Source organism: Octopus bimaculoides, chromosome 4 (assembly GCF_046866305.1).
Source record: "Octopus bimaculoides isolate indiv1 chromosome 4, ASM4686630v1, whole genome shotgun sequence".
Classification (NCBI taxonomy): Eukaryota; Metazoa; Mollusca; class Cephalopoda; order Octopoda; family Octopodidae; genus Octopus; species Octopus bimaculoides.
Window position 1 is genome coordinate 103,634,969 of NC_142931.1, and position 25,892 is coordinate 103,660,860.

A 25,892-nucleotide genomic window follows, 5' to 3' on the forward strand; every position below is an offset into this window, starting at 1 on the left:
AACATGGAAAGCACAGTTTCAAAACGAATATTTTTCAGAAATGTTTCACTTTGCTGGTTGTCTTAAAAATGGTTCAGTTGAATATGTAATTATTTCTTAGGGTTCTTCTGAATGTTTAGAGTTAATAATGTGAGAAAATCATACTAAATAGATCTTGATTTTAAAAAATGGTTCAAATATTATTGGGAAATATTGTATTTGTGATTTCTCTTATCTATATGATGACAAATTCTCTTTTTAGTTCGAGTTCAAGCAAAGCAGAGCATGACTGTTCTTCACCAGATTCAGAGACTGAAGGACTGCATCTCAATCTTGTTTTCTATGCACAGACGACCAATTGATGACCATAACTTTGTAGAAAACTTGCGAATATGGACAGAAAGACTAGTGAGATAATTTTCATCAATAATTCACATCTTTCTGTTTCTTTAAACAACAGTGTCTTTAACCATTCTGTTACCGTATTTCTGTTGAAACACACCACCTTTGTTTCAATTAATTGTGAAATTAATTAAGGATTTACTTAAAATAACTTTGTCATGATTAATCTTGTGTTTGAAGGTTTTGAGATGACTTGGAAAAATTTATATCAGAGAACTAGTGGCAATCTCAGATAGCTTGATATCAAAAAGATTAATTACTCAATCAAATTAATTGCCATATTAAATGAATTTTAATTTTAAATAAAACTAGAAAATGATGATTAAAATAATGCATTCATTAAAGGTGAACATAAAAATCATGTTATTTCTGTTATACCATGTATATTCCAGAAATTGTGTATCCTAATTTTTTTTTTAGTTTAGATACATTAGATAAGATTTCATTAATTTTTCTGTAGTAATTATTCTTTGTTGGTAGTTTAATAGCATTTAAAGTGAAGTTGATAACTTAAATATTATCAGTGAAAGGTAATGATTTAAAACTTGACATTTTACATTGAACAATTTTGTACTAAACTGACAACTGAGTTTTCCAATGTTAAGAAAAATAATATTTAGATTCATCCATCTCTATCTACTATTCCTGAAAGGGTTATTGGGGTAGGGTCCTCAGGCACCTCCTCCATCATTAGACCTTCTGGATGGATTCTTAAGCATGACAAACTTAAACTCTGGATATTATTCAACCATCTCATTTTCATCTACCCCTTGGTCTCTTTCTGGTTGGCTCAGCTTGAAGAATCTGTCTTGTAGTTCTTTGTTGAACTGTTGTAATTACATATCCACAGTACAGGAGCTGTGCCCTCTGAATGCAGAGAAGTTTTCCTGTGTTAAGAAAAATAAAATTTGGATTTTGAAAGACTGGGAATTAATTCTTAGTTATTCATTTGAAATGTAGGCCCAGTATTTTTTATGGGACAATGTACCTCTGATTGATATAATGATAACAAAATGAATCACAGGTGTTTAAAAGTTATTTCATTTTTCTACTTGTAGGTATCTGTGTTGCTGAGAGTAGCCTCCTTTGAGGATCATTTGTTTCTATTAAATCATATCCTCCGATGTCCAGCTGGTGTGGGATCTTGGGCAGCCCAGTACATACAAATTCCACTGTTAGCGAACACTGATGAGACAACATTTGTCAGTCCAAGTCTAGATCACATGGTTACTGTTTTGGCTACAATTCTTCAACCAATCAAGTAAGTTTACAATGTTAATGATAATGCATTATTATTAACATTAATGATCATGTAGTGATTATTTCAGTATTAATGATTATGTAACTATTATGTCAACATTAATGATTACGTATTTTTACAAGCATTAATGATTAGATAATTTATTATTTCAATATTTATGCTTACATATTATTTCAATATTAATGACTAAGTTTTATTGTTATTATTAATGATTAAAGTCAAAATCAATAACTAATATTAAGTTTATAACCTCAGTATCTTTCATCTAATCCATACATTAATACATATATGTCTTCTGTGATTAACTTAGGTTTATTTCATTTCATTTGTTTTTACTTATTTGACTTTCTAATACATCTTTTTAACATTTGATCTGCAGGGGTCGTGAACAGTTCTTACAACATTTGAATACCAATCTTAAAGAAAGAACAGAAAGCAATGATGGTGCCTGGATTATGGTCGATTCTGATGGCGAAGAAGTAATACATTTGAAATAGTTCTACTTTAATATGTTTTATTGTGACTTGATTTCATAGGTGTACACATCTAAAATAGATGTGCAGTGGGTGGACAAGTTTCATTTGATGCTAGCTGAAAGGTGCAGAATTTATGTAATATTGCCAGTTCACATTCTAGAACACCTGTGTCAGTACTGCATAAAAGCACCTAGTACACTCTGTAAAATGGTTGGTGCTAGGAACGGTATCTAGGTGTAGAAACCATGCCAAAACAGATATCAAACCATCCAACCCATGCTATCTCGGAAAATGGGCATTAAATGATGATGATAATGGTGAGATATAGCTGGGAACAGAAAGTGTTTTCTAAAGCTGACTTGTCTTTGGTAACACTTGAAATTATATGAAGTTTATTAAGAAAACAAAGATATATAACATTTCTTGTAAGAATTTCTGTTTAATCTAATTCATGCTAAAATTTCGATCTATCATCATCTGTATTTTGATAAGCTCCTTCTACTGCTGCCCCTTTAATCAATTTTTAATCATTCCTCTTACCTCCTCATCATTATTTAGTTGCTGATGGAAGAATTGGTATTGCTTTGCAAGTATTTTGTTATACTCATTTATATTTTGAGTTCAAATCCTGATGCCAATTTCCTTATAATCCTTTCAGAGGTTGATAAAATAATACCAGTCATGTACTTGAATCTATATGATAAAGTATATTCTATCCTGAAGTAATAGCAGTAATATATACTTGGCCATATATAATCATATATAATTAAGTGCATCCTGCCCTAGAATAATACCATTCATATACTTGGCTCTCTATAACCAACTGTATTCTGCCTTAAAAAAAAACCCAGTCATATACTTGACCTTATATAATCCAACTATTTCCTGCCTTAAGATGCAGTATTTATTTGCAATACATTTGAAATTACAACCCTGTTGATGTTGATTTTTATTCTTCCAAAGTACTGGAATATCAAAGTCAGACACTTCTGTTATTATGGAAGTTAAAATGTTAGTTTTGCCTTTTCATCTTTCTGTAGAAGGAAGTATTGTAATACCTTTATTTAGTTATCTCATTCCATGCTTTGTATTTATGATCAAATTTGATTGCCATTCTTCTGATGTTGATAAACTCTTTTTTTACTCTGTTTGTTCTTGTGCCTATATTCAAAATCATGATCATGACCATTTTTATTAATAATTTTTTTCTTCAGAATGAAGACCCTAAAAATGCTTGGCAATATCTACGGGAAAATGATGTTGTTAATATGTTAGGACAAGTGGCACTCAATGAATTGTTTCAACATGTTCTTATGATGACTCTAAACCAAGATAGTGAGTGTATTTATTCTTTTCAATGTTTGCCCTACCCTCTACACAACCCACTTCATCATCCTTACCATCTTTCCTATCTTTCTCACTAACTCCTGATACTTTATTCTGTTCCTTCCATACTCTCTAGTCAAATTGTGTCTCTTCTGTTACTCTCTTTGTTACTACCCTCTAACAACTATAAATTTGTTTCTTTTATATTTCACTCTTTCCATTATCTTGCCTAAAATCATTACATTCTCTGGATCTTTTCTGTTTGGCTGCACCTGTGGAAATTTTAAAGTTTAGTGAAAATTTTAAAATTTGGTGTATTGATGTAATTTTCCATGCTGAGTCTCAGGGGCTAATTCACTTTTCCCAGAAAACTTTCAAAAAAAGTTACAGTGGTTTAAAATTCGATAATTTAAAACAGGATTTGGAAGCTGTCATTTTGTGCGTGACAGCACATTGTCAACTGTAGACAAATGAAATATTGGTAGAATTCTGCTTTACACACTTCATATAACCCCACATGACTTTTTTTATTTTTTGGAATTTTCAGAAAATTTTTGTGAATTTGTATTCTACACATAGGAATTCATAAGATTATGTAAAAAAAAAAAAAAAAAAATAAACAAAAAAAAATTTTGGTGTGTGATTTAAGGCCTGTTTAGCTATTATTTTTAGCAATTCTCATAACCACCATTTAATAAGTGAAAAATGACAGTGTGAGTAAGCAGCTTGGTAACAACTTGGCTTGTTTCTATGGAAACAGGCACCTATATGCCTGTGCCTTTTGATTGGCTAATATTACCCCAAATTTGCAAACTCTAAAAGCTATTAACTCTTTATTTATTGATTTATGACAAAAATGAATTTCATGTCAGTGATTACTTTACAAAACTACACCAATACACCAAATATGAAATCAGGTGGAGCAAAAATTGAAGAAACTGAAAAGTGGCAGCCAAATAGAAAAAAAACCCCACTCTCTCTTTCCTCTACTCTTCATTTATGGAGGCCACTGTAAGACATTTAATTCTACAAGTCATGAGGGGACCTCACTTGTGTTTTTTACGCATAAAAAGAAAGCACTCTGTATTCACTCTATACACTATAAAGCGGTTAGCATTAAGAATGACATTCAGTCACAAAGGCTATGTCAAAACAGATATTGGAGCATGTGTCGGTGACACGTAAAATGCACCATTTGAGCATGGCTGATGCCAGTGCCATCTGACTGGTATGTAAAAAGCACCATTTGAGCTTCGCTGATACCTGTGCTGCCTGACTGGCACCCGTGCCAGTGACATGTAAAAAGCACCATTTGAATGTGGCTGATGCTAGTGCTGGTTGACTGGCTCCTGTGCCAGTGGCACGTAAAAAGCACCCACTACACTCTCGGAGTGGTTGGCATTAGGAAGAGCATCTAGCTGTAGAAACCTTGCCAAATCCGATTGGAACCTGGTGCAGCCTCCTAGCTTGTCAGTTCTCAGTCAAACCATTCAACCCATACCAGCATGGAAAGCAGACATTAATGACGATGATGATGAAGAATACAATCTTTCAATTTATTGGATCCTATCAAACTGTCAAATTCATGCCAGCATGGAAAACAGATTTTAAATGGTGATGATGATTACCAGCAGCTCTTATAAAACAGTCACAAATATAATATGCATAATTCTTCATTGTATGTTTTTCAATATCTGGTGCTCTTCTAAGTTTTGAAAAATGATTTTCTCACCTACTGATACCATTAGAAGAGGTTTACTTCTTTTGGTATGAAGAGTTTTATTATGGAAATGAAAATGTGTTTTTTTATCTGCTCAATTTCTACCACATCAGTTTTGCTGTTATACTGTTTTTCTTCAATATGTTCTGTTGCAGATAATACAAACCTCAATACTATCATAACCCTTTAAATGCAGCCTCATGCTTTTAATACCAATATCTCTCATCAAATCCTTCAAAGCTGGTCTTGACAACCAAATCAAATCAAATAATTTTTAGTTTGGTGCTGCCATTAAAATAAAAAAAATTTTGCTTTTTTTTACTTTCAGGTTCATGGCATTATGATGTAAATGTGACTTCTGAATCAATAATGATGAAAACCTTTGCATTCTTTACATGCCTCATCGATATTCTTAGTTGTGGCTTGAAGACATTTTCTCTCTCTCGATACCGACAGCTGAATAAAAGAATTGGACGTATGATCACGTAAGTCTCTTCTTTTTAGTTTATATTTTTTGGTAATTCTTGCCTTCACTAAACAGTTTCTTGTTTCTGATTGTTGTTTTATTGGCAGTGTCATAAATGACTTCTCTAATGGTCTAGATCTGACAAGAATCATTGCTTTTGTAATTTGAATGATACTTCTTCATCTGTTCCAAATTTTCCCCTTATGTTAGGATTATGCAAAGCTGCTTACAATTTAAAAAAAAAAAATCTCTAGATCCTTATAGTACCTTTCTGCCAAAGTTGACTTCAAATTCTGCCAAAGTCAACTTCGCTTTCCATCCATTTGGGATCAATAAAATGGTACCAGTCAAACACTGGGTTGATGTAATTGACTAGCGTTCTCTCACAAAATTTCAAGCCTTGTACCTATATTAGGAAAGATTATTGTGTCATTGATTATTTAGTAAGAGAATCAGGTATATGGATTTGCATATTGGCCTCAAATATGATATATTTTGTTGGTAGCTATTCTCATTTGGGCCATCTTATCTAATGTTGATCAAGAATCCTCTTAGTAAATACACTAATTTAAAAAAAAAACTAAAATTTTTTTTTACTTAATTTTCGTGTTCTTTTTTAATTTAATGATTTCACCTGCAGACAACTATAACTGCTGTTAATTTCGTTTTAAAACATTGCAGTATCTTTATTTTATTATATTTTACAGGCAAATAATGTTATACACATCAGATCACTGGTTAAGTTTCCGCCAATGCAACCAACGTTTACCACCAGCAATGCTTGAACGATTACAAGTTGAGTTTGACCAGCTATTTTTACGTGCTGTCCATTGTATTCTTAATGCTGAAAGGTAAGCTGTTTGGTTTGTTTGCCATTATATCTAAGGCTGGAGCATCTTTAATCAATCATATATAAGACTATTTTCCTTTAACCCTTTAGCATTTGAACCAGCCATAACTGACCCAAGTATTCTACATGTTTTTTATTCAATCTGACCAAATCCAGCTTCGCACACCTAAAAATATACATTTACATCATCAGAATCTCTAAGCTACAAGATAATGCCTGATTGATGCAAAATAATGTGAATAAAGAAGTATTACATTTGAGAAAGTAATCTGAATGCTAAAGGGTTCAATTTCTGTTAGATAATTCTTTGTTATGGCCCTCCTCTCTCAATTGTTTTAGTTTAGGGTAAAAATACATCATCATCGTTTAACGTCCACTTTCCATGCTAGCATGGGTTGGACGATTTGACTGAGGACTGGCAAGCCAGAAGGCTGCACCAGGCTCCAATCTGATCTGGCAGAGTTTCTACAGCTGGATACTCTTCCTAACGCCAACCACTCCAAGAGTGTAGTAGGTGCTTTTACGTGCCACCTGTACGAGGGCCAGTCAGGCGGTACTGGCAACGGCCACGCTCAAAATGGTGTATTTTATGTGCCACTCGCACAAGAGCCAGTCCAGCGGCACTGGCAACGACCTCGCTCGGACATTTCCATGTGTTGTTATTACAGATGAAGTGACATCCTGACATAATTTATCTTTTATCTTTTACTTGTTTCAATCATTGGATTATGGCCATTCTGGGGCACTTCACTGAAGGTTTTAGTAAAATAAAAATTAACCCCAGTACTTATTTATCAGTCTCTTGATAAACTGTTAAGTCACCAGGACATAAACAAACCAACACTGGTTGTCAAGCAGTGGTAGGAAGAAACATATATTCATAATCAAAACACACACACACACATGAGGGATTCTACACAGTTTCCATCTACCAAATTCACTCACAAAGCATTGGTTGGCTTGGGGCTGTAATAGAAAACGCTTAAGGTGCCATGCAATGAGACTAAACCTGAAGCCAGATGGTAATAAAACAAGCTTCTTAACTACATAGCCATACATTTTTATATTTTTAATTGTTAGAAATCATTGAATAGGTTAGAAGCAGCAAATGTTTGTAGATTCCTGCAATAAATAACACTGCAATATTGACTTGCCAGTTAAGGTGGTGAGTTGGCAGAAATGTTAGCATGTGGGGCAAAATGCTTAGTGGAATTTCATCTGTCTTTATGTTCTGGGTCCAAATTCCACTGAGGTCCACTATGCCTATCAATCTTTCAGTGTTGATAAAATAAGTATCAGTTGAGTACTGGGGTCAATGCAGTTGACTTACTCCCTTGCCCCCAAAGTGCTGGTCTTGTGCCAAAATTTGAAACAAGTATGGACTTGTCAGTATTTGTAGGTGGAACACACTAACAAATTTAGATTACTTTAGTATTAATGGTTTCTGATTAGCAGAACTCATAACAATTTGGGATAAACATAACTTTAAATTAATATATACTATTTAAAATTAATTATTTATCTTAATTCTTTAATCATGCAGTCAGTAATGTTTATTGGTAATGAAACAGCTGTTGAGCATAAATTATGAACTATTTGTGAAATTTATGCTTTTCTGCTTTGTATTCTAAATATGCTGCTCTAAAAGATCATTTTAACCTAATTTTATAGATACATGCAAATTTTTTCCACCTGCATATCCTTCAATGTTATAACATATTTGAGTAATTACTTGAGTTCTTAATTACTGTGGATATTTTTTTGATGTTTATACATAAGTTCCCTTTATATAAAGCATATTAGATTCTTTAGCAATGTTATAACTCTTTTCAAAGTTTCTGGCCTCATTAAAAATTTTGTGTTATAATTGAGTTCTTTTATCTCTTCATAGATATTTTTTTATTGGTAACAATCTATTTCCAAGTCATCATTTCATGTAAACCAATTCCAAAAGATCATTTTTGTTTGAGACTTTGTAGATCACTTATTCCTTGTATATAGTTATGGGAATGTTTCAAAAGTTGGCCTTTTGCTTTATAAAAAGAATTCACTTTAATCATTATTTGGTATACATGACCTTAGTAGAAAAGTTAAGTCTCAATTGATATTGTTTTGTAATTGTGGTACTTTTTGAATCAAACTATGAATTATTTTGATTTTGATTTTTATTAAATGGCCTGATATATTTTGTTTTATCTTTCAGGATGGGGTCTTGGCAATATATGACAGATATGCCTTATGCCAGTGTTTCCCTTGAAACTACATGGAAACTCATGTGGATGTTGCACATGGGACAGAATCAATCTGTACTTCCTGACAACTTACCTTCCGTTGAACAATGTAAAGCAGAATTAAAAGGTTTCAATCTTATGATTTTCTTACATAATTTTTTATTTATTTAAAAAAAAATTTTATATGATCAGTTGTTGTTTAAAGATTATATTAAAATATTGATTTTGGTCTGTATATAAAAGCATATTTAATCTATTATAATAATAAGGATTGTGTCTGTTTACCATTTCATTAACTTCATCTTCTATCTGTGAGCATAACATAGAGTTTTGGCTGTCAATGCAATTACTGCTTTATCTCTCTCTCCACCTTTTTCACTGACTTGGTCTGTCTGTCTGTCTCTGTCTTTCTATATGTATGTGTATGTGTTACCCTTGTCTATTGCTCCCTTCCTATCTCCTTTTCCTCACACCTTGTGTCCTTACCCTAATTATGTAGGATAGCCCAAGACCTCCTCCTTACACAACCCACCCTGTCACCTTCCCACTTTGTCTCCCCTCTTTCTCAATAACTCACAATGGGTTAAGTGTACTATAATAATTTATATATTTTAAAATTTGACTCATTTATGGCTGCCACTGTACAACCTGATTTTTACTAGTATTAAGTCTACACTAACTTCCTAAAATTATGTGAGTGGCTAAAAAAAGATCAAGAGCTGTGTTTCTTACTATGTGGCTCACTAAATTTATTTGGAGACACAACCCCATCGGTATTATTTTACAGTAGGACTAAATACATTATGAACATTGAGCTCTTAGACAAGTATGCCAAATAATATCTTATATAGTTGTATTTCAGTAATTATTGTATAACTTTGGGTAGCAACTGTTATTTCCTATTTGTTTATCCCTAGAAAGTATGAAAAATGGTTAATATTTTCTTCAAACTTCCCTGTGTTACATTTATTCAAGCCCCAAAGAATCTCTCTCAACACATGGTTATGATGTTCCCCCACTGCATTTGCTCATGTTCAGAGATGCACATTGTCAGCCACTAAGGTGCTTACAATCAAGCAACTGACAAACAAATGTGTGGTATTGAGCAGAATATTTGCTATAATAATATTTCTGCTTCAGCAACTTACTGCTGAATTTGTCTGAAATGTAATGGAAAATAGCTCAGTTTCAAAACATTGATGTCCCAGTCACAAAAGCAAAGTTTGAAAGGAATAGTAATCATTTCCTTTGATTTCTAGATAAAAGGAAATAGGAACTAACACTTACTAACCAAAGACAAAAATGAATAAATAAATAAATAAAAGTTTTGTTACACAATGTAATTAATAGTTTCTTTTGACTGGGTATGAACATTAAATTGAAGTTGTGGCATTCATGTTTTTTCAAAAGTGTCTTAGTGAAAAGTGCAGTGAAATATCGGATGGAAATTAAAGCTGTATTATAGATTCAACTCTCCTAACTCTTCCTCCTTCTCTCCCCATGGGTTGCATAGATCTCACAGTATCTCCTCACCTATTGTATTCTGTCATCTAGCACACACATCAACACAGAAAACTGGACAACTTTGTTGTTGTGAATGTCTTACAGTGTGGACTGGGAGCATTATATTATGCCACCAGCATTAAGTGGGGTCTTCCGAAACAGGACCAAAGAGTCGTCTCCTCTATCTATCAGTTCTTTTGTTTTCAAGTTATTGCCTTCCTAGATGGGTGGTAGTCTGTGATGTAGTTTTATAAGTCCACCATTCATTTGTATATTTCATTTGAGGTATGTTTTCTGTAGTGGAATGATTTTCCTACCAGTAACCATTGTACAGCATGTACTTGGTGCATTCTATCATGTCCCCAGCATTCCATCCAGCTATTCATCCCGGTTGGGTGACTTCCTTGGACCAATGTATCTCTTCCACACTAGATGTTCTGATTGAGCAATGAAGCATTAATGTCTGGCCTAGGTTTTAGTCACAATGGTCTTTCATTAGCTGAAATACCTCATCTGTGCACACCACTTCTGCAGATGATAGCTATAGTTTACTAACTGAACTGGTTGTTCCTGGCATTGACGATTTGTTGTCTGTTCATCTGCCCAACATCTAGTGATAATAGTCAGTGACTCAGTAAGTTCATTTGCCAAAATAGTTCACATCCACCATTCATACCAGTACTAAGGAAGTATACTCAGTATAATTTTCTTTATATAATTAATGTCATAAAACCTTATTGTAAAACATTTCAGGCTGTGTAGTAATTTATGCAATATATGTATATCTATTATTCACTTCAGATCCATTAAGAAAAGCTCAACTAGCTGACAGTTTACAAAAAATGCCAATTTCTGAAGCCATCTATCTCCTCACTGCATTCTCTAATATGGTTCAGTGTCGTCATGAAAGTGAAACAGAGTTTATACAAACAATTACTGTGGAAGTATTTGAGGTAGGTTTCAGACTACAAAAAATTTCTTATATTATGATTGTGCGTGTATTCAAACTGTTTTACTTATACTTCTTCAGCATTTATGTTGTAATGTTACGTGTTTGTGTGTGTGCATACAAGAAGAGGGAAAATACTCAATAGAAGAAACTGTGTTTATTTATTGAAGTTGATTCCCTTTATCGCTGCTCTGAGTTTCCTGTGTTCATGTATTGGTTTAAGCAAAGTATGCATAAGAAATTAAAAATTCTGATGTAGTCAATTATTAGCTGCGAATGAACACATATACACACACAAATATATATGTGTGTATATATATATATATATCATCATCATCATCATCATCGTTTAACGTCCGCTTTCCATGCTAGCATGGGTTGGACGATTTGACTGAGGACTGGTGAAACCGGATGGCAACACCAGGCTCCAGTCTGATTTGGCAGAGTTTCTACAGCTGGATGCCCTTCCTAACGCCAACCACTCAGAGAGTGTAGTGGGTGCTTTTACGTGTCACCCGCACGAAAACGGCCACGCTCGAAATGGTGTCTTTTATGTGCCACCCGCACAAGCCAGTCCAGGGGCACTGGCAACGATCTCGCTCGAAAATCCTACAGGAGCCAGTCAGGCGGTACTGGCAACGGCCACGCTCAAAATGGTGCATCTCATGTGCCACCCGCACAAGAACCAGTCCAGGGGCACTGGCAACGATCTTACTTGGCTTGCCGGGTCTTCTCACGCACAGCCCATTTCCAAAGGTCTCGGTCCGTAGTCATCGCCTCGGTGAGGCCCAATGTACGAAGGTCTTGCCTCACCACCTCAGCCCAGGTCTTCCTGGGCCTACCTCTTCCACGGGTTCCCTCAACTGTTAGGGTGTGGCACTTTTTCACGCAGCTATCCTCCTCCATTCTCACCACATGTCCATACCAGCGCAATCGTCTCTCTTGCACGCCACAACTGATGCTTCTAATGTTCAGCTTTTCTCTCAAGATACTTACACTCTGACGGGTATTCACATTGACATTACACATCCAACGGAGCATACTGGCTTCATTCCTTGCGAGCTTACGTATGTCCTCAGCAGTTACAGCCCATGTTTCACTGCCATGTAGCATGGTTGTTCGTACGCATGCGTCATACAGTCTGCCTTTTACTCTGAGTGAGAGTCCCTTTGTCGCCAGCAGGGGTAAGAGCTCTCTAAACTTTGCCCAGGCTATTCTTATTCTAGCAGCTACACTTTCAGCGCACCCACCCCCACTACTAACTTGGTCGCCCAGATAGCGGAAGCTATCGACTACCTCTAGTTTTTCACCCTGGAATGAGATAGAAGTTGTTTCCTGTTTGTTTGCAGTCTTTATTGCACCTGAACATCTGCCACAAACAAAAACTAACTTGCTAGTTAACCTGCCTTTGATGTTGCTGCACCTCTTATGTGTCCATAGCTTGCACCGGGTACATCTTATAGAGTTACTACCTACTCCTTTTCTACATACTGAGCAGGGCCATCTACCTGAAGGGGTTTGTGTTTTATCTACCTTCCTACTTATTAGGATTTTGGTTTTAGCTAGGTTGACTCTAAGGCCCTTCAATTCTAGACCTTGCTTCCACACCTGAAACTTCTCCTCTAGTTCTGATAGTGACTCCGCAATTAGGGCAAGGTCATCAGCATAGAGGAGCTCCCAGGGGCAACCTGTCTTGAACTCCTCTGTGATTGCCTGGAGGACTATGGTAAATAATAGGGGGCTGAGGACGGAACCTTGGTGGACCCCTACCTCTACCCGGAATTCATTGCTGTACTCATTTCCAACCCTCACCTTACTGGCCGCATCTCTGTACATGGCTCGCACAGCTCTCACTAGCCATTCTTCTATCCCAAGTTTCCTCATTGACCACCAGATAAGGGATCGGGGGACCCTGTCAAAGGCTTTCTCCATGTCAACGAAAGCCAGGTACAGAGGTTTATCCTTGGCTAGGTATTTCTCTTGCAACTGTCTCACTAGAAATAAGGCATCAGTAGTGCTTTTACCTGGCACGAACCCAAACTGCATCTCATCTAAATTGATTCGCTCCCTAATTAGTTGGGCTATGACCCTCTCTGTAACTTTCATAACCTGATCTAACAGCTTGATGCCTCTGTAATTATTTGTATCTAAAGCGTCCCCTTTACCTTTGTAGCAGTTGACTATGATGCTGCTACACCAGTCATAGGGTATGACTCCTTCGTGTATATATATATATATATATATATATATATATATATATATATATATATATATATATATATATACATATACATACACACACATATATATGGTGGTAGTAGTAGTAGTGATAATAATAATGATAATAATAATAATAAAAATAATAATAATAATGATGGGAATATCAATAATATTAATAGTAGTAATGCTCTTGGTTGCAATTGTAGAGTTAAATCCCACTGTCCATTATTAGGCCACTGTCTAATCCAAAACATAATTTATAAATGTACAATCATAAGTGAGACTGGTAACTTTATATAAATATGAAAAAACATATCAATAACCATTTTTCATCTTTTATATTCAAACATAAAGCCAATTGTACATCCTTATCTAGCAAGATTTGGGAACTGAAGGAAAGTGGGATTGAATTTAGCCTTAAATGGGATATAATACGGAAAGCGCAGCCTTATAGAGATAGTTGATACAGGTGTGATCTGTGCTCTATAAAACTTACGAGATTTTTAAGTATAGGGACAAAAACAACCTTATTAATAATAGATTAGACCTAAGGGTATCACGCGTGCATAACATCACCTGTACATTCAAGTATTTTCAAAATTAGCGATTATAGGAGCCATACTTGAACTTTGATGATGGAAATTAATTTTGGTGTTGTCTCCATTGTAAACTTACCCTCTAGTATTAAGTATAATAAAATCATGGGATATTGTGTTATATGGGGAATTAAATCGCATTGCATATGTTATAAGCTATATGTTATGGTATGTGGTATGCTATATGTAATTACTATCCCATGAAAACTCCTGTCTAGTTAGTCTGACTTCATCATATTTTTGGTGATCAAACTACTTTTTCCTTTCTATGATGTTCTGCCCTGCTGATCATATTATGTATATTTGTAATGGCTTTTATGTAAGTAAGTCTCCTAATTGTATACCCCCTAGAAACTATAAAATCATTTATGTAAGAGAACCTGTAACATTGCAACTAATAGAATATATTTGGTCTGAATACCTCTAACTGCCCTCACTATGCCCATACCTACTACCTCCTCTTTTGGGTTACCTTTATCTCTTCCTTACCTTAAATTTTAATATCCTGTCTCTTTAAATGTAGGTTATATATATTTCTTATTTTCTAGAAATTCTTATTATTTTGTTTCTTACTTTGATATCCTTACTTATTAACCTCTTAATAGAGAATTTTCAGCTACTTAGGTCTATGCGAGATGATTATATTATATCCATATAAACGTATAAATATTTGTGTATATATGCATATATGTGCATAACCTATTAGCCTCTTATCCCTTATAGATTATTATCTTTCTTGCTTGTAAATTGATACTTTTTAGTTACTTAAGTCTATGCGAGATGGTTATACTATATCCATATAAATGTATAAATATTTGTGTATGTGTGCATGTGTGCACATAGGATAAATATGTGTGTGTATCTGTACATATCTTTATTTTATTTTTTCTGATTCTTGGCTCATAGTTAATATATAGGTAGCATGTTTATCTTTCCAGTATTCCATAAGTAAATGCATTGAGCAGTCTTTATAGAAACCACTTAATAAGAAAATAATTAAATACATGAATGAATATTAAACTGATTCTATGTAATCTTTCCTTTTTAATGTTGAAAATTGATATATACACATATTTTACTTATTTTGGTTATGATATCATTTTTGATAATCTTAAATTTTATTTTTATACAACATAACAATATTGTTTATAAACAATCACCCATAGTAACTCATGATAAAATTTCCTCTGTATTAATGTCATAGGTTTTATTAGCGGCCTGCCCCTTTAACAGGTAATTAACATCATGATTTAGAGTCTTCTCCTACCCAGCCTTCTTTTATAGACAGTTACTCTATACCCAATTTACTACTCCTAATGTCTTGACACTATTTATGACTGTACTTAGCCATGAGTTGTCAACTCACTCTTGCCCTTCATTCTGAACAAACACAGTCCTCTAGTCTTAGATTTAGTAGTTGATAAAACGACAAATAAATTAGAAATGGATAAAAGAAAATACAGGAGGATCAGTCAGTTATGATTTTATTCAACATATTCCCTTCTCAGATTCACACACTTATTGCAGCAGTCCTGCAGTCTTTCTAAGCCCTCAAAACCCCCTCATATATGCATATATACACATACACAAATATATATATATATATATATATATATATATATATATATATATATATATATATATATATATATATATACATACATATATACATAGATATGTATATATGTTTATGCTTATATACATACACACTAATACACATACAAACACACACACTTACATACAATATTAAGAAATATTCTCTCTTTTCAGATTGCATACCTATATGATCATACTAAAGATTTCTGTTCTAAAGTCGGCCGTGAGCTGTTGTCTGCCATTGCACAAGTCCATCCAGTAACTATTTCATTTTTGATTCATAAACTACGAGATGTCCGAGGAAATATAGGAGGGGTGAGTTTATTGAGAATGGAATTGATTTCTGTTTGTTTCTGATCTCTTTCATTGGTCTATGTCTAAGATATAATGAAATGTAATATATGAAGATTTTTCTGGATGTGTCTTGAAAAAACATTGGATAAAATTTTGTTGGTGCTCTAAATCCTTAAAAGACAACTGGACTAATCCATCACCAAACATTAATTTTGCTAGAAAGGCAAAATTAGTGACTTCTCTCATTGTCTATCTTTTATCTTTTGTTTCAGTAATTAAACTGTGGCCTTACTGGGGCACTGCCTTGAAGATTTTTTTTAGTTGAATGGATTGACCTGGTACTTATTTTTTTTAAAACCAAATACTTATTCTGTCGGTCACTTTTGCTGAACCACTAAGTTATGGGGACATAAAAACACCAACAATGGTTGTCAAGTTGTGGTGGTGGTAGTGGGGATAAACACAGACATAATGACATATATAAATATATATATATATATATATATATATATATATGACAGGCTTCTTTTAGTTTTTGCCTACCAAATCCACACACAAGGCTTTGGTTGTCCCAAGGCTATAGTAGAAGACGCTTGCCTAAGGTTCCACACAGTGGGACTGAAGCAAGAACAATGTGGTGGTGAAGCAAGCCTTTTACTACACAACCACATCAGCATCAGCGCCTATGATTAGATTATATATGTTTTTTAACAGAAGCTTCAGGCATGGTTATGTAGTTAAGAAGTTTGTTTCCTTACCATGTGGTCTTTGGTTCAGTCCCACTACATGCCATGTTGGGCAAGTGTCTTCTACTATAGCCCTAGGCAGATCAAAACCTCATGAGTGGATTTAATAGATGGAAACTGAAAGAAGTCTGTTACACACGCACACACACACACACACACACACACACACACACACACACACACAAAACACTTCTCCCTCACACGTGTGTGTGTATTTCTGTTTGTCCCCCACCTACACTCAACCACTGGTGTTGGTTTGTTTATATCCCTGTAACTTAGCAGTTCAACAAAAGTTACCAACAGAAAAAAGTATCAGGCTTAAGAAAAATATGACATTGGAATCAATTTGTGCAACTAAACCTTTCAAGGTGGTTCCCCAGCATGGCCGCAGTCCATTGAATGAAACAAATAAAAGATAAAAGAATAGCTTGATGTCTCTGTTTTCATTTGTGAAGGTTTTCTTTCCAAAAGGATTTGAAGCAACTGAAATACATGTTATAGTTTTTCTTTACAAAAACCATTATCCAACTTTTGATATATCAAAAATTTTCTCTTAGTATTGGGTCATCCCCTAAATAATGTGGTTTTTTCAATTGTATGAACTAAAAGTTGGAGGGGGATGGGATAAACTACCTGCATCAACTTGCTATAAAAGCAGGTAGTAATTTTACCTTTTCCTTATTCTTAGTGCAATTTTGAAGAGTGCAGTTTGATTTTAACAGTTATTTTTTCAAAGTTATAATGGACGTGACAAAGGAGCATATTCAGCATATTTTGCTTCATGAATTCAATAAAGGCAACAATGGAATGGAAAGTGCAAGGAATATTAATGCAGTATATGGGAATCAGACAATAAGTGTAAGCCAGTGTCATTTGTGGTTCCAGAAATTCAGAGTTGGAAACTACCGCCTAGAAGATGAGCTTCGTCCTGGAAGATCTGTAGAGCTTAACGAGGACGTCCTGTAAACTCTGTGGAACAGACACCCATCGTAACTGTTGAAGAGCTAGCAGAGAAGCTTGGATTTGGTTGTTCAACCATTTATTGACACCTGTACTAGAAGATAAAGGAACATCTTTGGTTTCAAGACAAAAGGTGTTCTTTCATCAGGATAATGCTTGGCCACATACAGCAAGGATGACTTTCCAAAGGCTGGAGCAGTTTGAATGGGAAATGATGCCCCATCCACCATATTCACTGGACATTGCCCCATCTGATTATTATTTATTCCGCAGTCTTCAAAATCATTTGGATGGAAAAAATATGAATTCTGTAGATGAGGTCAGAATAGTACTGGAGGACAGATGGAAAGCATTGTAGAAAATGAAAAAGAGTATATTTTAGATTAAAAAAGAACTTAGTTTATCTTAATTTTGAAAAATAAAAGAAGTATAAAAAAAACTGCATTATTTATGGGATGACCCAATACTTTTTATTGCATTTGTTTTGTAGCAGGTCAAAATGTTGCACTAGAGGATTGAATAGTAAGAGGGCATTTTACTGATTAGAGAGAGCTGTGGTTAATAACGTTTATAGGGTTCTGCACTGCTAACCAAAGGATCAGTGGTTTGTGTCTTGTCTACAGTGAAGCAGTGTATTCAATGTCAAGACAGTTTTCATATGCCCATAGTTACTGTGAGTTGGGAATCAGCTGCTTTAACTTGTGGAAGTAAGGCAAAATTGTCAAGTGTCTTAATTTGCAGTACTGTGTACTCTTGTTTAAGCATAGTGTGCTGAAAGATGTGTTCATTAACTTGGCTTGTCCTAGTACATTGCAATGGTGATTCAACAGCTCAGTGATAATGCATCAACAGATAATTGCTTTATTGAATTCTATAAACAAGAGCTTCCACCCTTATATTGATCTTTGATCTGGAGGTAGGTTTGACTAAAGAGACATGACCAAGTTGAAACACTTGTGTCTCAAGGTCCCCTTACTTCAATGAATTGTTTTGAACATACATTATCTGAAAAGAGTAGGTGAAGTTGTATTTCATCTGAAGATGAAATACAACAGTGATTAACATATTCATGTTTAAATCTATCAGAATGTATTAAGAATGAATATGTACATCATGGTCCTGTTTATTGTTTTTAAGAAACTGGACTGAATTAAGAAAGGAAAGAGGAAAAAGAAAGGTGCTAATCTTATGTGTGTGGTTCATAAACATAGTTCTTTCTTTATTTTTGACAGATGGCGCTATATCTTTTTAAAGAATTACCCATGTATGACTGGCAGTTGGAGAATGCAGATTTGGCTATTCTTCGCTCCTGGTTAGTGAGTACAGATCTTAGTTCAACAGAACACCTTCTGGGACGAACAATTCTTTCCAATCTGAACTGGGGACTTAATAAAGAGGTATGAAATATTTTTAATTCAATTTTTCTCCTAAAATTTACATTATTATTTTTGTTGTTTTTGTTTTATTTTAAAATTATTGTTTTATTTTATTCTCAAATATTTTATTGAACAATCTAGATTGACATGAATTTAATTTTTTAAAATCCAATAAATTACATGAAAAGCATCAACCTTTAATAACCTCTCAAAAAATACAAAAAAAAAAAAGCAAACAAACCTAGTTACTTTAAGAATATATGAAGCATTTGATTGATATTCTACCTATGTGTCCACTTCTCTGATGTGTACAAGATCATCTGAATATTAAATCACTGAGAAAGTTGTTCTTATTTTGAAGACTAGGGAAGTATTTAATGGTAATTTAAAAGTTAAATTGAGCTGTTGGCCAATTCTGTAGGAGTTCCTTCAATATCTTGCAACAATTATAATAATAATTCTTTCTAACTTTTGGTGCAAACGCCAGCGATTTTGAGGGGAGAGAGAAGTTGACCTCAGTGGCATTTGAACTCAGAAGAAATGCTGCTAAGCATTTGTTCAGCATGCCACCTTAACAATAATGATAATATAAAAATATTTATGAAGGCAGTGAGCTGGTGCAATTGTTATTGCACTGGGCAAAAATGCTTAGTAGTATTTTGTCTGTTTTTATGTTATGTGTTCAAATGTGTCAGGATCAGTTTTGCCTTTCATCCTTTCAAGGTCGATAAAATAAGTACCAGTTAAGCACTAGGGTCAATGTAATTGATTAACCTTCTCCTGCTGAGCTTGCTGGCCTTGTGCAAAAATTTGAAACCAATATAAAAATATTTATGAATAGAAAGAAAATGGAAACTGATGTATTTTGGCCACATGCATGACTGAGTAGTTATTTAGTTTGATTCACAGTCACATGCTTGTAGGTCAATACCATTGCATGCACTTTGTGCAGGTTACTTCCTCCATAGTTTTGGCTTGTCCAAACCTTATGAGTGAAAGTGAGTATATGGAATCTAGTGCCCAGTTTGACACCACCATCTGCACTTTCTGTACCTTTAGAATTGTTCACTTGATGCAAGTATTCGAACCAATTCTCCCTTTACTCTACCAGAGAAAAATTAACACTGTTATTGGCTGCTTAACATATTCAATAAAATCTATTAATTATTCCTATGCTTTCTTTTCAGAACACAGATCTTGCTCTTCCTCTCTGGATCCATCAATATGTGGCTTGTGTATTAGTTGAAGCTTATCACAATTATATAACATCCAAACACTTAGGTTCAGTCTTTATGGAAGGTGTTAAGCAGGTAGAGTTCCCTATATTGGTTCTTTGAAAGTGTCCTCAATTTTTCATGAAAGCAAGTTTTTTTGTTTTGTAAAAAATATCATAAATATTTCTTTCAAAATAATGTAGCTATAATGTATAACAACTACTTATTTGAAATAATTACCATAATTTTATCATGTGTACCACAGGTGGCGTTAGTAGTGCGTCAGCAGCAAACCAATGAACAACAGTTCAGCAGCTGGGCTTGGGAACTTGTGTTTAAGCTTCATCTCCACAATGATACCTTGCCACGCCCTTCATCATTTGAGCCTTCGACTAATTTAGTGGACATGGATAATATTCCAGAACTGAGAAAAGATACATTTTTAGCTTCTGTCCAACAAGGATTAAAAGTTGATAACCCAATTGCAATGTACGTTGCCATGACCATGACAAAATATGGACACGAGTAAGTATTGGCTTTACAAGTTTGTTATATATGTAGAAGCAACTTGACATGTATTTAATATTATAGAACCTGAATTTGAAATTATAAGAACTGGTTAAAGTGTGTTGGTAGTTTGTACTCTTCTCCCCCACCTCCACTCTCCTCCCTTCTGTCATACAAGAAATGTTGTTCGTTTCCAGTCTTCTGTGATAGACATGTGGCCCTGGAAAAATATGACCTTACTTGAAAACAGGTGAGGGTTAGTGAGAGGAAGGGCATCCAGCTGTAGAAAATATGTCTCAATAAATTCTCTCTGACCCATGCAAGCATGGCAATGACAGGAGATATGTTTTGGAGATATGCTGTGATTGAGAAGACCCAGCAACTAAAGTGAGATCACAGCCAGGCATGTCTTGCCCTATTAAGAATACCCCTGATGCGTCAGGTGATATGATATGCTTGATAAGACCTGTTGAGTCAAGTAAAACCAATATCATAGCTGTGGCCAGTGCCTTCTGACTCACTCCCATGCTGGTGGCACGTAAAAAGCACCAACCAAACATGGCTAATGCCAGTATCTCTGACGTGCTCTTGTGCTGGTAGCACGTAAAAAACACCATCTGAATGTGGCCAGTGCCAGAACCCCCTGACTAGCCCCTGTGCTAGTGGCATGTAAAAAGCACTATCCGAACGTGATTGATGCCAGGTCCGCCTGACTGGCTCCTGTGCCGGTGGCATGTAAAAAGCACCCACTACACAATAGGAGTGCTTGGCGTTAGGAAGGGCATCCAGCTGTAGAAGCATTGCCAGATCAGATTGGGGCCTGGTGTTGCCACTAGTTCTTCAGACCTCAGTCAAACCGTCCAACCCATGCCAGCATGGAAAACAGACGTTAAATGATGATGATGATGATGATGAATCATTCATCATTGGAAAGATTCTTTTTCTACGTTCTTAATTGAAAAATAGTATTTTACAAACTAAATCTGAAATACCTGTTAGAAATTATTTTTTTATATATTGTTGTTTATGAAAAATATTTTAATTGCTAAATCATTTTCTTTTCTTGCTTTCAGTGTTGCTGAGTTTATTACTCATGGAATCCCCTTACTCTCCAAACTGAACAGCTTATACTATACCAAAGCTGTTATACATATCATTGGACATTGCGTGCCTATGTTTTATAATCAGGGACAATATTTGATAGAAAATCAAGAGTGAGTTCATTGTACTTCATTTGCTTTTGCATATTTACTACACAACTGTTTTATTGGTCTTTGCAATTGTGAATGAGCCGTCAAAAGAGCCTCAGCATGTATGTTTGATATGTTTGACTTCCCAGAAATAGCAGTTAACTCTCTCTCTCTCTCTCTCAAATCATACCACAACTGTGTTATAATAATAAACACATTGAATACTATAATGTAGTCCTAGATGTATGTAAAGTTTGCACTGTCATGGTTAGAAAGCTTTTGATCATAGGTTGCTGACCTGTGATTAAACAACAACAGTAACAACTGTTTTCCTCAAAAGTGCTACCAATCCAAACCAATCCAAACCGAACCTTTTGTGTAGTGCTGAAGATGACTGAGTTATATTGATAGCATTCTTTAAAAAATTCTCAAATTTCTTTGGATTGAAAATTCTCAAATTTCTGTGGATTGAAAATTCTCAAATTTCTGCTTCCATCTATCTAAAAATCACTTTTACTTACTTCCATAGTTATTTTAAGGAGACAATTTTCCCATTAATAGCATCTTTAATCCTTTAGTATCCTTTAGTATTTAAGGAGACAATTTTCCCATTAATAATAACTTTAATCCTTTAGTATTTAAACTGGCCATATCCAGCCCAAAATATTCTTTGTTCAAACTGACCAGATCTGGCTTCTCATGTCTACCCTACAAAGTTATTTTAAAATAGACAATTACATCATCAAATTCTTGTAGTCACAAGATAATGCATGGTCAATTAAAAACAATGTGAATAAATAAGCATTACATTTACAGAATAATTTGAAAACTAAGAAGCTCTTACTGTAGAAGTCATAAATATTTAGATACTGGTCTTTGGTGTGAATTTTTTCATGTTTTCAAAATCTCAATACATGAAAAAATTACATAATTTTTCTGCTTCTGTCTGCCAGTGCCCTGGATTGGTAAGTAACAATGCTTCTTTTAAGGTAAAAATAAATGCATTGATGAGTGACAAAATATTTCTCTCTGGTTGCCTTTATTTTGGTTTAGACTACTGTGGTTCTTCATATTCAGTGGGAATTCATAAGGGAAATCTTTTTTTTCTCTTTCATTCATGTGGATTGAATATAATTGTCAGTTTCTTATTGAGATTGCTTGTAATGTAATTATATAATATGAAGTAAATAAATGGACAATGAGTACTAGGTAAAGAAATGCAGTGAGCTATATGTGAAGAAGAAACATTGAAAATGCAGGGGAGAAAATGATTAAGATAAAGGGTGAAAGATGCTGGGAATTCTGATATTTTATTTACTCTATACTTATAAGATTATTCTAATTAAAGTTGTCATTATTATTACATATAATAGATATTTTGATATTTAAAAAAAAAACTTTGTATTCTTAACTGTAAAATTTAAAGTAAATCTTGTGTCAATTTAGTGTATAACAACTTTGCTTATTATTTGCAGAGCTATCAAACTTTGGTTTGTTAATTTTCCTTTTTCATATTTACAAATAATAATTGGAATAAATAAAATATCGATCACTTTTTGTCTGATTTAAGCAATACCATAAAATAATGGCATTTTGTCATTAAATACACTCTATAGTGTGTCATTGACTTTGAAGAGAACTTCTAAATTCTGTTTTGAATTGATTTTATTAGTAACAAGGAGTAAGTGTCTGCCCCGAACCCTCTCTAACATTGCTTGGGTTCAGAAATCATTTCCCCTTCAAATCTTTTAATGATTGGAGCAAGATTTGTTTAATGTCTGAGCATATATATTTAAGATGAAATGCAATACTAAAGTATTAATGATGCTTTCAGTATTCAGTTCGCTTTGAATTTCATAAGTTTACCTTGTTTGCAGAAGATAATAGTATATATAAATATACATTGCATGTTATGCTTAGAAGCGATCACTTTACCAGAAGTTTTTGACTTGTGGTTCAGTAGAACAAACCATTCCAAATCCATGTTAGAATACCTGTGTAAATGAAGTAAGGACAGGCTAGCTTGTAATGACTTAGAGTTGTAAAATGTATAGTAATACTGTATCTTTATATTTTTAAATGTTTTAATTGAAGAAAGTATTATGTAATAGGCAAATTCTTTTTCTCTCTTGCATAGTCCTCTGAAACATGTGTATTAAATGCATTTAAAATATTAGTATTTGGTTTCATTGGTTATTCCACATTACTCCATGTGGAGTATAGGCCAGTTTCCTGGTTTCTCTGGTGTATATTTTTCTCCCTGGACGGGACACTAGTCCGTTGCAGGTTTACCATTTTTACCAGCTGAATGGACTGGAGTAACGTAAAATGAAATGTTTTGCTCAAGAACACAATGCACTACCTGGTCCAGGAATCAAAACCACAATCTCATGACCATGAACCCAACATCCTAACCACTAAGCCATGTGCCTCCAATGGTTTCCTTGATTCAACTTCATTATATGTATGTATGTATATACATACATATAACTTAAATTCTGTGCTGCATCTTATTATTAGCTGAAAATTTAGGATTTCAAGGTTTAACAAGATGTTTTACTAAAGGTTTACTGAAACCCCTTACACCTTACTTTCTTTTATTTGCAGGTTCTTGAAAACACTCCACAATGTCTTACTTGCTGACGAAACTCCTATGCGAGTTGCAAAAAACCTTATTTCTTCTGATTTCCCTGGTGCCATGACCAAATTATTTAATTCCATGATTCTGGTAAAGTGACTACAGATTATTATATTACTTAACAGATTCAGTATTTTTTGTAAATATCTGAATGTAGTTTTGTTATTTTACTTTTTCATTTGCCTCTATTTATTTATTAGACTCAAATACAAGCAACAAATTGTCCTGCGGATGCTGTGACTGTCATTACATTATGGGCTCATTTGATGCTGAAAATTCCAAAATGGAGTTTGGACAGGTAATTTTTTTTTTTATACGTTTTTCAAATTTACAGGTAATTTATTTGACCTTTGTGGATATATATCCAGATATTAGGCTGTGTAATTACTGGTTAAATGCTCTAAATATGTGTGTGTGTGTGTGTGTGTGTGTGTGTGTGTGTGTGTTGGACTCTCCTGTTGTAATTAACAGGTGAGGGTTCTGCAATTTCTTTCTGAAAAACCTGCACTGATGGTTTGTTTATAGGGATCAAATGTTTGTGCTGAACATTCACTTACTTCCTCCATCAAACCAATTTTGTCTGTAGTGGTGCACAGTGTGCCACACATCTGATATTGAAGTGATTGCATAGCAACATGAAATGAAGTGTCTTGTTCAAGAACACAACATACCACCCACCTGGGAATCAAAACCACAATCTTATGATTGTGTGTGCAACACCCTAATCACCAGGCCACATGCCTTCACCACACACACACACACGCACACATTTAGTGTTGACTGTTGGGAAAAAGAGAGTACTCAATACCATAGTAGAGATTAATAATATATTTTACTATGGTTGAGTCATTCTTTATGACTTGCCTGAAGATCCTGTGAGTGCACAGGATCTTCAAGCAAAACTCAGAGTAGCAAAAGGGTGACTTGACTAAAATATGACATACATACATACACACACACACACACACACACACACATACATACACACACACATACATACATACATACATACACACATACACATACATACATATATACATGCACACATACACGCACACACATATATTAATGCAAAACTTGATATGTAAGTCTAGATTGGGTTAAAATGTGGTGTGTTTCTAATGTGGTACTCAATATGAAATCCTAGTTTTCTGCACTTTAATTCTGGAACATAAGTATATTCCAAGCCTACTGTTGTAGGAACTGCAGGTACCTCTCATTGATAAAAGTAATGTGTAAGTATTTTGTAGAGTAACATATAAATTAAAGAAGAAGATGAAGCATGAATTATAGTACAACTTCAATATTCATTACCATTATGAAGGAAGTGAGGTGACAGAATTGTTAGCATGCTGGGAAAAATGTTTAGTGGCATTTCTTCCATCTTTACAT

The 25,892-nt window shown here is 34.4% G+C and overlaps 1 protein-coding gene across 1 annotated transcript in view; it reads left to right on the forward strand.

The window, feature by feature from the left end:
* The window catches only part of LOC106883775 (ectopic P granules protein 5 homolog), a 131,602-nt gene that overhangs the window by 58,729 nt on the left and 46,981 nt on the right, over positions 1–25,892 (forward strand). Inside the window, exons 6-20 of the mRNA XM_014934904.3 lie at positions 242–387; positions 1,440–1,642; positions 2,022–2,121; positions 3,333–3,453; positions 5,493–5,649; positions 6,338–6,481; positions 8,684–8,838; positions 11,016–11,167; positions 15,750–15,890; positions 18,808–18,972; positions 20,139–20,261; positions 20,431–20,690; positions 21,746–21,886; positions 24,470–24,590; positions 24,701–24,798. Of these exons, the coding sequence (XP_014790390.1) occupies positions 242–387; positions 1,440–1,642; positions 2,022–2,121; positions 3,333–3,453; positions 5,493–5,649; positions 6,338–6,481; positions 8,684–8,838; positions 11,016–11,167; positions 15,750–15,890; positions 18,808–18,972; positions 20,139–20,261; positions 20,431–20,690; positions 21,746–21,886; positions 24,470–24,590; positions 24,701–24,798 (2,227 nt within the window). The remainder of the gene's footprint in view (positions 1–241; positions 388–1,439; positions 1,643–2,021; positions 2,122–3,332; positions 3,454–5,492; positions 5,650–6,337; positions 6,482–8,683; positions 8,839–11,015; positions 11,168–15,749; positions 15,891–18,807; positions 18,973–20,138; positions 20,262–20,430; positions 20,691–21,745; positions 21,887–24,469; positions 24,591–24,700; positions 24,799–25,892) is intronic.